General features: G+C 52.7%; 1 protein-coding gene across 42 annotated transcripts in view; it reads right to left on the bottom strand.

Annotated features, from left to right (window-relative positions):
* Positions 1 to 14,010, bottom strand: part of OBSCN (obscurin, cytoskeletal calmodulin and titin-interacting RhoGEF) — a 166,718-nt gene that overhangs the window by 34,521 nt on the left and 118,187 nt on the right. For all 42 annotated transcript variants that reach the window (XM_086707175.1, XM_086707103.1, XM_086707095.1 and 39 more), the window contains 8 exons: positions 13,567 to 13,926; positions 12,260 to 12,633; positions 10,423 to 11,287; positions 9,011 to 9,289; positions 1,195 to 1,273; positions 858 to 982; positions 528 to 725; positions 68 to 100 (listed from right to left, as the gene is read on the bottom strand). In XM_086707175.1, the coding sequence (XP_086563301.1) occupies positions 68 to 100; positions 528 to 725; positions 858 to 982; positions 1,195 to 1,273; positions 9,011 to 9,289; positions 10,423 to 11,287; positions 12,260 to 12,633; positions 13,567 to 13,926 (2,313 nt within the window). The remainder of the gene's footprint in view (positions 1 to 67; positions 101 to 527; positions 726 to 857; positions 983 to 1,194; positions 1,274 to 9,010; positions 9,290 to 10,422; positions 11,288 to 12,259; positions 12,634 to 13,566; positions 13,927 to 14,010) is intronic.

Below are 14,010 nucleotides of genomic sequence, written 5' to 3'. Positions count from 1 at the left end.
CGACGCTGTGTCCCTCACTCACTTTGCTGAGCCATCCACCCACCTCTGCCCACCCGAGTCGGCTCACCTGATTCTGGCTTCTCTTCGGGATCTTTGGGACCTGAAAGAGGCAAGAAATGGAAGTCAGGCCTGTAGCACCAGGGGGCCTCCCTCCTCTGGGCCTGTGCACCTGCTGGGGGTAGGAGTCTGTAGGGGTGTCCCACCCACTCTCATACACACAACCCTCCACGGCCCCAAGAGTGTGGGCGTCGATCTGGAGCCAGCACGTGGGGTGGCACCGAAGGGCGAGTGAAGCCTGGGCAGAGCTGGGTCCCTCGGCCACTCCCTCTGGCGTGACCTGGGAGCACCTTGCGATGCTCAGAACTTGGGACAAAGGAGCTCATACCCATCCTCCAAAAGTGACTCCTGACCTCCTCCTCCGCAGTCTCCTGGTGCTCCCACACTTGTGGGTCTGTTTCACTGCCTGCCTGCCCCCACCCAGGCCACTTGCACTGCCCAGGTGGGGACACCCAGTCCCCCGCACCCACCTCGGACCAGCAGCCGGGCTGATGAGTAGGCGGCGCCCACGGCGTTGCTAATGTAGGCTGAGTACTGGCCGGCATCCTCCTTGGTGACAGATACAACCTCCAGGGTGTGAAGCGTCTTCCTGTCAGCCATGCGGATGTGTGCAGAAGCCGTCAGGGGCTGCCCGTCTTTGAACCAGTACAGCCGTGGCGCTGGGTAGCCTGGGACCACAGGGGACTGGTCAGCACACAGCCCCCGGCCAGCGCGCCCTGCCCTCAGAACCCCCGGCCCCCATGCCCACCCAGCCTCCACTGTCCAGATGGCGCTCCAGGCAATCTGTCTCTCTTCCTCACCTTTCACTTTGAGCTGGAACTTGGCCAGGCGTGTGCCAGGGGCCACCTGGAGGTCCTTCATCTCCTCCACCACCTGGGGCAGCTGCCCCTCCTCTGAGGTAGACTCCGTGCCCTCTTGCTCCCGGCTGGTGGGAGAACAGAGAAGGGGCATGAGGTGGACCAGCAAGGGGTCAGGCCTGGATGGCTCCTGCAGACCCCTGCTTGCTGGCAGGACACTGCCAGGGCCTGGCTGAGAGCTCCAGGACTCAGGTTCCGTCTGCCCAGGCCAGCACTGCCACCCCCCTGGGCCTGCACCACCAGCCTGCTGGGTGCTGCCTGCGTCTACATGGACCTCTACCTGGATAGGTAGCCTTGGGCGCTGAAGTAGGAGGAGGTCTCCGTGGCATCGGCCGCAGTTTCATAGTCCGTGCTGGTCACTGGGAGAGGAACAGTGGCTGGAGTGAGCTCTGTGCCCCACCTGCCCAGGCATGGCCCCCCACCAGAGGCTAGCCACCTGGCTCTCAGTGCGAGCCCATCCCTAGGAGCCACTGACACTCCTGGGGGAGAGGCCATGGGACACATGGTAGACGGTGTCCCCTCCACACCCCAGGTGTCTCCATGTTTCCAGGCCTGTATCTAACTGCAAGTCCCAACAAATTGTCAATACTGGGTGATGCTGGGCCTTGTGACTGGCAGAGAGCAGCCACAGCTGTATCCTCCAGTCTTCCCCACTAGGGAACAAGGGGTGACATATACAGCCAGCCGTGAAGGAGTAACAGGGTCTGGACTCACCCTCTGCTGTAGGCAGGATGTTCGTGTCCCCTTGACCTCAAATGTGGAAACCTGCAGTGTGCTGGTGTCAAAAGCGGGTGCTCTGGGAGGTAGTCAGGGAGTCAGGAGCTCCTGACAGCGGAGCCCCCACCATGGCAATGGCATTAGTGCCCTGACAGGAAGCAACCCCATGCGAGGAAGAGCTTGACTGCAGCCATGAGCAGTACACTTCTGTTGTTTCTACCACCTGGTCCCTGCTGCAGTAGCCCCAACAGCCTCCCCTTCCCCCATACAGAATATGTGGGACAATGGCTGTGATAGTGTGATTTATAAGAAATACGGAATCAGCCCTTGTCACTGTTCCTGGCTCAGAGGTCCTAAGGCCCTTGGGTTTCCCAACTGAAGACAGCAATGAAGGTGTCACGGTGTTCATAACAAGCCCAAATTCATGTTGTTGTGGTGACTTTAGAAAGCCCCTAGGGATGGCGGCTGGTGGTCTGTGGACCCCACCGTGGGACCAGAGAGTTGGAGGCTTCAGTCCTGCCCCTGACCTCTGGGAAGGGGAGATGGAATCAATCACCAATGGACAATGTGTTAATCGATCATGTCTATGCAATGAAGCCCCCATGAAAACTCAGAGGGACAGTCTCAGCATTGGGGGGGATTGAAGGCTGGGGAGCACGTAGAGACGTGGGGAGAATGACGTGCTTGGAGAGGCATGGAAGCTTCCCATCCCTTCCCCAGCATCTTGATCTGGGCGTCTCTTCTAACAGGCTATCCCTGAGTTATATCCTTTTGTAATAAACCACTAATCTAGCAAGTCAAACATTTCCCTGAGCTCTCTGAGTCCCTCCAGCACATTCATCAGACCCGAGGAGGGGCCGTGGGAACCTGTGATCTGTTGCCTGTGGGTCAGAGCACAGGTGATGTCTGGACTTGGGGTTGGCGTCTGAAGTGGGGGTGGTCTTGTGGGGCTGAGCCTGTGGGGTCTGATGCCATCTCCACATCGATGGGGCCAGAGCTGAGTGAATTGTAGGACCCCCAGCTGGTGTCAGAGAATTTCCTGTTGATCCCTTACAGATAGGAAATAATGGTGAGCCCTGTGATCACGCCAGCTTCCTGCCTTCAGTGTCCAGGTCTAGGAGGGGAAACTGAGGTTGGCAGAGCCAGGTAGACCCTGAGTTGAGGAGACAGAGTTGGCATCCTGGGAGATGAAGGCTGCTGGAGTCCACAGGACAGAAGCCAGAGAAGAGAGAGCTGCACACAGAGAGTGGGGACCCTCTCACTGGAGGGTCAGCAAAGCACTGACTGGCATGTGAACATGGGGAAAGAGACCTCTGAAGGGGCCATGGACACAGTGCGGAGGATACTGTGTTTCTAGTCAGACTGGAAACTTTCACAGTCTGTGGATCAGGTGCTCAGGAAGTCTTTCCTTTCAGTAGAGGGAGGGAATCAGCCCAGCTTCCTGGGCCCCACCTCTGAGGAGGATCTCAAGAAGGTCTGCAGACACACTGATCCTAAAACTCATGTAGAAATGCAAAGGACCCAGAGGCTCAAAACAGTCTTCAACGAGAGCAAAGTTGGAGGACCCACATGTCTAGATTTCAAAACTTACAATGAAGCTACAGCCATCAAGACAGCATGGTGGTGGCATGATGGTCAGATCATGGATAAATGAGACAGAATGAAGAGCCCAGAAATAAACCCACTTGTTTCATGGAAATGAGATTTTGACAAGAGTTCCAGGACCATCTTATGGAGGAAAATAGTCTTCCACAAACAGTGCTGGAACATTGGATTTCCACAAGACAAGGATGAATTTGGGCCCTTAGCCTCTCACCATATACAAAAAGCAAACCTAAATGTCAGAGCTAAACCTGTAAAACTCTTAGAGGAAAGCATTGTTGTAAATGTTTATAGCAAAAACTAGGTGATGGTCTTGTAGACATCACAACAAAAGTACAAGCAAGCAAAGGAAAAGTAGTGGACTTCATCAAATTGAAAATTTTGTGTATCAAAAAAGTGGAAAGAAAACCCTCAGAATGGGGAAAAATGTTCAAAAATCATATATTTGATAATGGCCTAGTACGCAGAATATATAAAGAACTCCTACAACTCAAAATCAAAACCCAATCTGAAAATGGGGAAAAGACCTGAGTAGACATTTCCCCCAAAAAACATACACAAATATCCAATAAAAGATACATGAAAAGATACTCAACCTCATTAGTCACCAGGGAAATGCAGGTCAAAACCACACTGCTTAGGGCAGCAATTACTAAAAACCCCTGGGTGGCTCAGTCTGGTTGAGTGTCCAACTTTGCCGCAGGTCATGATCTTAAGGTTCGTGGGTTTGAGCCCTACATCAGGCTCTGTGCTGACAGTACAGGATCCTCTGTCTCCCTCCCTCTGCCCATCCCCTGCTCGCTCTCTATCTCTCATAAATAAATAAACATTAAATTTTTTTAATAAATAAAAAGGTGAATAATAACAAGTACTGATGAGGATGTAGGGAATTTGAACCTGCATCCATTGCTGGTGGGAATTGACAATGGCACAGCCCCTGTAGAGCATGGCCATTCCTCCAAGAGTTAGCCACAGAATTGCCGTATGACCACGTGATTCCACTCCTAGGTATGTGTCCAAGAGAACTGAACACATATGTCACAAAACACAATTACTTGTACACAGATGTGTGCAACAGCATTACTTATAAGACCCAAGACAACTGATGGATAAACACCACCTGATGAATGGATAAGCAGTCCACATACAAGGGAGTATTGTTCAACCTGAAAAACAGATGAGGTACTGATGTATTTTACAACACACATGGATCTCTGGGACATGTTCAGTGACAGGAACCAGACACAAAAGGCCACGTATCATATGATTCCATTTATATGAAATGTCCAGAACAGGCAAACCCACAGAGACAGAAAGTAGCTTAGTGGTCTCCAGGGGCCAGGGAAGGCAGAGTGGGGATTGACAGTGAATGGACACAGGGTTTCTTTCTGGGATGACAGAAATGCTCTGGTGTGGGAAATAAGCATAAGAATTCCCTGAGCTTGGGGGCGCCTGGGTGACTCAGTTAGGTGTCAACTTCAGCTCAGGTCATGATCTCGCAGTTCTAGAGTTTGAGCCCCACCTTGGGCTCTGTACTGACAGCTCAGAGCCTAGAGCCTGCTTCGGATTCTCTCTCCCTCTCTCTCTCTCTCTCTCTCAATCTCTCTCTGCCCCTCCCCCACTTGCACTGTGTCTCTCAAAAATAAGTAAATGTTAAAAAAATAAAAATAATAATTCCCTGAGCTTGCACTAATGAGTTAACAAGGCTTAGGATGGAAAGCTGCCTTGACAGGATGAAAGTGTCCGAGACCAGTTAGAGGCGGAAAGCCATTACAGGGTAGAAGCACCTGACGTTAGCTAGAGAAAAGGTGCTTTGTTAGCCTTGAGGCACCCTGCTCCAGCAACCTTACACTTTGGAGATAGGAGCTGCTTGGCTGTATCACCCACAGAGAAACACTGTCCATCTGGTGTATCATTGTGCTTTAATCTCAACTTTTTTTTTCAATATATGAAATTTATTGTCAAATTGGTTTCCATACAACACCCAGTGCCCATCCCAAAAGGTGCCCTCCTCAATACCCATCACCCATCCTCCCCTCCCTCCCACCCTCCATCAACCCTCAGTTTGTTCTCAGTTTTTAAGAGTCTCTTATGCTTTGGCTCTCTCCCACTCTAACCTCTTTTGTTTTTTTCCTTCCCCTCCTCCATGGGTTTCTGTTAAGTTTCTCAGGATCCACATAAGAGTGAAAACATATGGTATCTGTTTTTCTCTGTATGGCTTATTTCACTTAGCATCACACTCTCCAGTTCTATCCACGTTGCTACAAAGGGCCATATTTCGTTCTTTCTCATTGCCATGTAGTACTCCATTGTGTATATAAACCACAATTTCTTTATCCATTCATCAGTTGGTGGACATTTAGGCTCTTTCCATAATTTGGCTATTGTTGAGAGTGCTGCTATAAACATTGGGGTACAAGTGCCCCTATGCATCAGTACTCCTGTATCCCTTGGGTAAATTCCTAGCAGTGCTATTGCTGGGTCATAGGGTAGGTTTATTTTTAATTTTCTGAGGAACCTCCACATGAAAAGATGCTCAACGTCACTCCTTATCAGGGAAATACAAATCAAAACCACACTCAGATTTAATCTCAACTTCTAATGCCACTCGCCCCCCGAACCCTTTGCTTGTTACACACACAAGTTATTGGTCCCTAGCTTATTGGTTTCTTCAGCAAGTTCACCACATATGTAAAACCTTGAGAGCTCAATCAATACAGAGACGAAACCCCTGTTTGGGGCTCTTGTCTCCTCCCAGACATTAGCCTCTCTCATATGCAATTCTGCATCTGCTCTCTTGCTGGACACGAGAGAACTTCAGATTCAAAGTCTGCAACACTCTGGCACTGGATGGTCATGCTGGTCGCACAACATTATGAATATACTACAATCCACTGAATTGCACATTTTTAAACAACTTCGATGGTGTGTAGATATCTAAACATTTTAAATCCCAAGAGAAAATGCAAATTTTTGCACAGAGAAACAAAGGTAAGAATGGCATCCTATTTCTCAGGTGTAAACAATGCAAGTTAGTAAACAGTGGAACAGCACCTTTAAAGAATGAAAAAGAGAAAAAAAAAAAAAACGTCCTAACAAAAATATCTTCCAGAACCAAAATAGAAATAGACGTTTCTTTCAGGCATACAAAAGCTGAGAGAACTCTAGCATACCCAGACTACAAAAAAGATGCAGAAAGATGTCCCTCAGGCAGAAAGAAAGTGAGAGCAGATGGAAATCCAGATCTCACAGCAGAATGAAATATCTCCTACTGGGTAAACACACAATCTGGTCTCATTCGAGGTAACTGACTTACTGCTGTGTGCAGTTGTGCTGATGATACTGACTCCACATTTGGCCCTACATCTTGTTAGTGTTGCTTGATGACCTCTCCTGGGCCCCTGTGTTCCCGGCCCCTTGGAAACTCATATACAGGTCTTAGAAGTGCCCACCAAAACTGGGATGGGGGAGGTTTGCTTTGGCCTCCCGTGAATCTGTTAGAGATAACCTAGTTTTTCTCAGACCTTATATACCCTTCAGTCTCCAGCAACCGAGGTCGCTTGTGTCATAACTACAGAAGGTGACACTGACACATCCCTTTTCCTTGCCAAGCAGTGTTCCCTACAATGGCTGTACCACTATGTAACCATCGCCCACTGAAGGACAGCTGGGTTGTGACCAGTTACTGGCTGTTGAGAATAAGGTTGCTAAGAGCCTTTGGGTACAAGTTTTATTATGAATTTGGGATTTCATTTCTCTGGGATAAACACCAAAAACAGCAACTGTTGCATTACATGTTAGCTATGCGGTTGGTTTTGTAACTGACCCTCTTTTCCAGATGGAGTGCACCATGTTACATTCCTGCCAGCAATGCATGATCAATCCTGTTTCTCTGCCTCCTCGCCAGCACTGGGTGTTGTCTCTATTTTTTATTTTAGCCATCCTGCTAAGTGTAGAGTGACATCTTGCTGGGGTTTTGATCAGCATTTCCCTGGTGGCTAATGATGGTGAATATCTTCCATGTTATTTGCCTTCAGGGTGTCCTCTGGTGTGAAACATCTGGACATGTCTTTTGCTTCTGTTCTAACTGGATTTTTAATTTCTTTTTTTTTATTGTTTACTGTTGACCATTCTTTATATACACAGTAAAACTGTGGATTGTGAACAACTTGTTCTGCGAGCATTCCACAAAATGAGCAAACATTTCTAATAAATTTTAACTTGATAAACTGAGCGATGTGTTGCAATATGAGTAGTACGTGACACTGAATGTCACATGATTACAACTGAGGCAATGGTTCTTCTCTCTCTCTTTCTCTCTTTCTCTCTCACTGCAGGATTGTGGGTGATTGTCTTCTATGCTCAGATGCTCATGCTCAGTCTCAGGCCATGGCATTTCACAGAAATCAGTGGTTTTTCAAAACATTGGAAGGTGCCCACAACTGGCACTTGTGCTTTTTTTTTTTTTTTTTTTTTTTTTTTTGTCACTTCCAATCACCTATGGACAGCCCTTTGCTTTTCCATACAAGAGTGAGCTTAGGTAGGAATGCTTAGCTTCATTCTAGGTCAGGCTGCCTGCAGATATAGATCATTTCCTCTGCCGCCTTACTGACAGTTACATTCAATACGTGACAAGAGTTTATTATTACTGTAGTGAGGTCAACATCTGTGTGAGTGTATAAAATGGCCCCCATGCAGAAGGTTCCATGGAACCAATAGATAGCAGTGATTCCATTAGTGATAGTGAAGGTTGCCCTACACAATAATCCTCCTCTCCCTTGTCTCCCTTACACCAGCCACAAACATTTTCAGGGTAAGTACATGTTAATTTTTCTTTATATTTTGTATTTTCTTGATTATTTTGCATTATATTACAGTATTGTAATCATTTTTATATGAGTATTTGGGGACTGTGCAGCAAGTCATCTGAGTTTCTATTGTTTCTTATGGGGAAATTTGCTTTGATATACGAGCACTTTGGATTACAAACATGCTTCCGGAATGAATTATGCTCACAAACCTAAGTTTTCCTACACATATATTTCATGCTTTCCTTATTTTTATTGGTTTCAGAGGTAGAATTTATTGTATATATTTTTAGATAAAGTCCTTTACTAGATATGTGGTTTGCAGATACCTTCTCCCATCCTGTACTCTGACAACCCTCTGCACGGGGTCTTTCTCAGAGCAAACATTCATAACCTTTACCAATTTTCCCTTTTATGGGTGTGCTTAGTATCAAATCTAAGGAGTGTTCTCCTGGATCCTAAATATTTTTCCCTATTTTTTTTCCTGAAACCTTCCTTCATAGTTTTGTATTTAACATTTACATATATAGTCCATCTTGAGCTAATTTTTGTATAAAGCCAAGGTCTAATTCTTTGCCTATAAATGTCCCAATGACTCCAGCACTACTTGAGATTCTATCCTTGAATCTGAAATTCTATCCTGCCTCCACTTAATTGCCCTTGCACTTCTGTCAACAATCAAATGGATGTACTTGTCCTGAGGCCCACCAGGAGTCTCGGCATTAGAATACAACATGGGATTTAAGAACTGTGTGCTAGGAACCCGGAACAAGACCAAGTACATATTTCTTGTTGTGCCATAGCTAACCGCCCAAGTGTGCCAGACACCTCCAAACTGTCCCAGGCCCCTCCCCAGCCTAGGCACCTCCCAAGGAGATAAGGTCTCTGCCCCCACCCCAGCCACAAGATATGAGGCTCCACATCCTGTCCGACCCAAAACCAGTGCTCTCTGGGGGCTGCCACACTCACGGTCCACACGGAGCTCTGCCTTGGTGGACGACACACCCATGCTGTTCTCAGCCATGCAGCGGTAGACACCCATGTCTGCAGGCACCACTGCAGTGATGATGAGCTGGTGGCCGCCCTGTTGGTCCTCACTGATCATGTAGTGGTCATCCTCCTCCAGCATCCTGCCGTCCTTGAACCAGCACACGGTGGGCACCGGCTGGCCTGTCACCACACAGTCGAAGCTCACGGGGTACCCGTCCTGCACCTCCTGATTCTGCAGCTCAGTCAGGAACACTGGGGCTGGGAGGGTCAGGCAGGGTATGCAATGAGCTGGCCCCAGGGTCCCCACCAGTCAGCCCAGCTGCCAGCGGCTCAACGTGCATCCAGTTCACGGCACCCATTCACGTGGGAGTGCTTGCAGACCCCGGGGCTAAACACAATTCTGTGTCTGCCAGCTTCACCCCTGTTCTCTAGGAGGATCCTCTCCTTGCCAGCCTGCATCTCAAGCCACTGAGAAGCCAGAGGGATAGTGGGCAGGAAACAGGTAGGAGGGGCAGGTAAAGAGAGACAGAAGTCGTGTGGGCTGCAAGCATGAGAATGGCCCATAATTGCACAGGGGAGGTTTCCAGACATGAGGCCATGGGGGTTATATACCTTCTTTACTCCTAGGGAAACACAAGGGAATGGTGGAGTAGCTTTAAAAATAATTTTAGTTGCTGGAGCAGAAGATGGGGGCCGTGGAATGCCACCTTTTATACTGGTTTTACCCCAAACCCTCACGGAGCAAACACAAACTCTGGAAAGTCCATATTTCTATACCCATTTCATAGACAACACTGAGGCTCAGAGTAGCTAGCACGTAACAGACAGAGCTGGACTTAAACCGAGCTCTAACCCCAAATTCAGGGCTCCTCCAGCTCAGGCAGCTGCATCCGCAGTGGCCCCAAGCTGGAGCCCAGCCAGCTCCCTGAGTCTTCAGCTGACCCAGGTCACACCGGCCCTGCCCCCCACCTCCCGGCCCTGCCCCTCCCCCTCCCGCCCCTGCTCCACCCTCCCTTCCAGGCCCCCCCCTCGCCCTCCCTTCCAGGCCCCGCCCCACCTTCCCTTCCAGGCCCCGCCCCATCCCCATTCTAGGCTCCACCCTTTACCGCCCCACCCCTCCTCATCCCAGGCCCCTCCCCCTTCCAGGCCCCGCCCCCTCTTTTCCCTGCCCCGCCCTCCCTTTCCAGCCCCGCTCCTCCTCTTCCAGGCCCCGCCCTCTCCCTTCCTGTCCTCCCCCTACAGGCCCTGACCCCGCCTCTCCCCCTTGTCGCCCCCCCTTCCTGGTCCCGCCCCTCCCCTTCCCGCCCTTCCCCTCCAGATCCTGCCCCCACCCCTCCTCCCTTGTCGCCCCTCCCCCTTCCGGCCCCGCCACAGACAGCGCGCAGACTCACCGGCGTCTGTGGTCAGCGGCCGGGGCACCACCTCCTGAGCTGCTGCGGGTGCAGGAGCCACCTTGCTGATGCGCATCTCCACCCCCCGGGGACCCTGCTCTGACAGGCTGATGTCCACGCCGATGCCCATGGTGCCAAACATCTCCCGGAAGCAGGTGGCCGCACGGTGGGCCTCGGCAAGCGCCTCGAAGCGAATGTAGACAAAGTGCTCTTCTTCGCGGTACGTCCGCCAGTCCCCCGGCTCCTCCGGCTCCGCCGGGCCCTCGTCTGCGCTCAGGAAGAGCTCTTCGTCCGATACTTCGGCCGGGCCCTTGGTGCGGAACAGGCGGTGCAGCCGCCGGGCTGCTCGGCGGAAGGCGTCATCCAACTCGCCCCCCGAGGAGCTCTCCGCCTCGCTCTCAGTCCCGCTGACTACCACACAGGCGCTGTGGGCCACGTGGCCGAACTTGCTGCTCACCTGGCAGGTGTAGCGGCCAGCGTCTGCACGGCCCAGGCCCGTCACCAGCAGACAGCAAGTGCCGTCCGCAAGCTGGTCGATGTGGTGGTGCCGGCCGTCAGTCAGCTCCACGCCGTCCTTCAGCCAGCGAGCCCGCACATCCGCCTTGCTGGACACCACACACTCCAGACGCAGGACATCCCCCACCTGTGCCTCAGTGTCCCCAAACGTGCGGGAGAACACGGGTCCTTCCTGCTGCTTCATCTCTTTGCGGACCTTGTAGCCTTTGAAGGCAGCCTGGATCTTCACCGCTGCCTTGTCCATGGACGGGTCACCCAGGTCTTCAGCCCTCAGGCTTCCCGGGGGTGGGTGAACTGCAGGTGGCTGTTCCTGATGCTTCGGTGGCTTCCCAACTGCAGGGATCCCAAGCTGTGTGCACAGGTAAGGCAGGGAAACTGAGGCCCGTGACAGAGAAAGGACAGTGCAGGGACATACAGGAAGCTGGAAGCAAAGCTCATGTTTCACTTCACCATGCTGCTCTGCCTTCTGCCTGCCTGAAATTGCATAACTTTCACAGAGGCTGGATGCCTTATGACTCCTATTGCCCCCGAGAGGCAAGCCCACCCTCCCTGAAATCATTTCTAATGGTTACCTGGACGGGGACTGACAGGTTGTGAGGAACACCACAGAGAGACCAGTTTAGCTCTTAACAGCCAGGTGGATGGTGGGTGGGAGGATGCATGGGTGGTGGGAGATGGGTGGGTGGATGGTGGATGGATGGGTGGGTAAGTGGTGGATGGATGGGTGGGTAAGTGGTGGATGGATGGATGGATGGATGGGTGGATGGGTGGGTGGGGGATGGGTGGGTGAGGGATAGTGGATGTAGGGATGGGTGGGTGGGGGATGTTGGATGGAGGGATGGGTGGGTGGCTGAATGGTGGATGGGTGGATGGATGGATGGATGGATGGGTGGTGGATGGGTGGGTAAATGGTGGATGGATGGATGGGTGGGTGGGGATGGTGGATGGAGGGATGGGTGGTGGATGGGTGAATGGTGGATGGATGGATGGATGGGTGGTGGATGGGTGGATGGATGGTGAATGATGGATGGGTGGGTGGATGGATGGATGGGTGGGTGGGGGGATGGTGGATGGGTGGGTGAATGGTGGAAGGATGGATGGTGAGTGGTGGATCGATGGATGCATAGATGGGTGGGTTGGTAGTAGATGGATGGATGCATGGACAGAGAATGGATGGCAGATGGGTGGTGAGTGGATAGGTGGTTGTATAAATGGATGTTAGATGGACAGATGTATGGATAATGGAGAAATGGGTGGGCATATGGCTGATGAAGATCTGAGACATCCAGGCCTCTCTTCGAAGGCCACACTGGACACTCACCTTGCCGGCCAGTGGTGAGGTGCTGGGCTTCCCAGCCTTCTTGAGGTAGGTAACCAGGGAGGGGGTGCCTGCCCGGGACTCGTCGTCAGAGCTGGTGTGCGAGAGGTCGGCCTCGCCAGTGCGTGCCAGCTCGTCTGCTGTGGAGTAGTCCTCAGAGAGGTCTGGGGCCGCTTCTTCTACCTCCTGCCGCGGGCGTGGTGAACGACCATCCTCCTCAGGCAGCTCACTGATGGAGTCCAGCGTGGGTTCACGGCTCATGCGACGCTTCCGGGCCAGGGCCTCCCACAGCAGGTGCAGGTCACCCTCCTGGGCTGCCTCGGGGGGCAGGCTGGGCTGTGCAGGGGCCTCATCCTCAGATCCCGTGGTCAGCACGACTAAGAAGGACAGGAGACTGATCAGCAGAGTCAGGACAGACCCTTGACCCCAGGCTGGCCATGGCAGCTGTGTGGTTCCCCTCAGTAGGCCTCTGGCACCTCCCTGGGCCACCAGGGTTTTCTGGAGGTCCAGTCTTTATGAAGTTTCAGAGGCTCTGAACTGCCCTCTCAGCCTCAGCTTCCCCTGCTGAAGCCAGACTTCACCCTACCTTGGGCACCTGCACAGGAGGAGTGAGCCCAGGGGAGCACGGGGCCAGGATCAGTGCAGATGCAGTGGGACAAATAGTGTGAGGGGGTTCAGAGCACAGGGGAAGGTGGTCAGAGTGGGGAGGCTCATAGCGGGGGGTTCAGAGCACAGGGGAGAGGTAGTCAGAGTGGGGAGGCTCATAGTGGGGGCTTCAGAGCACAGGGGAGATGTGGTCAGAGTGGGGAGGCTTATAGTGGGGGTTTCAGAGCACAGGGGAGAGGTGGTCAGAGTGGGGAGGCTCATAGTGGGGGCTCAGAGCATAGGGGAGAGGCCATCAGAGTAGGGAGCTTCATAGTGGGGGTTCAGAGCACAGGGGAATGTGGTCAGAGTGGGGACGCTCATAGTGGGAGGACTCAAAGCACAAGAGGTCCCTGTGCATGAGGAGGAGGCTCAGAAGGCAGGGTCCGAGAGCTTAGGGGACCAGCAGTGGGTACCAAGGGATGTGTTGGCCAGGACGTGCTCAGGGAGCAGTGTGGCTTGAGGTACCAGCTCTATGATTTGTGACAAGAGACTCAGCCACACGGGTCTGTGCATCTCCCCACCAGACCTCAGTCTTCTTTGGTGTGAGAGGGGCTCCCCAAGAGGATCAAGGAGCTGATGAAGAGGAGGGGCTGGCTTACCCCCACCCGCCCCGCCCCACCCCACCCCACCCCCACCCCCGCCTTAGCTGGGTCCCAAGGACACACCCTGGAAGGAGGCAGCTGCAGAGGAGGCCGGGTCTCCGGTGAGGCCACAGCGGTACTCCCCCTGGTCCTCCGCTGAGAAGCCCCGGATCACCAGCGTCCGCCGCTGACCCTGGCAGAGAACCTGGAAGTGCCCGCTGGGTTGGATGACCTCCGCCCCCTTCAGCCACACCACCTCGCCCGCCTCGGCCACCTCACACTCCAGACACACGTCCTCGCCGGCAGCCACCTGCCGGCTCTCGGGAGCGGGAGGTGTGGGAGCTGGGTGCGCAGGAACCGGGGCCACAGGCACAGGGACTGAAGACACGGGGGCGGGGACCGCAGGCACGGGGGCGCTGGCTGCAGGCACTGGCTCCAGGGGCTCTGCCAGAAACAGCCACTTCAGAAAGGACGCGCTGGGGCTCTCCAGCTTGGGGAGGTCTGGAGCGCTCCAGGCGGGACTACCAC

The sequence above is a fragment of the Puma concolor genome, chromosome A1 (assembly GCF_028749965.1).
Source record: "Puma concolor isolate L17-30 chromosome A1, mPumCon1.1.hap2, whole genome shotgun sequence".
Lineage (NCBI taxonomy): Eukaryota > Metazoa > Chordata > Mammalia > Carnivora > Felidae > Puma > Puma concolor.
The sequence above is the reverse complement of the archived record's forward strand: the minus strand, read 5'-3'. Positions and strand labels throughout refer to the sequence as shown.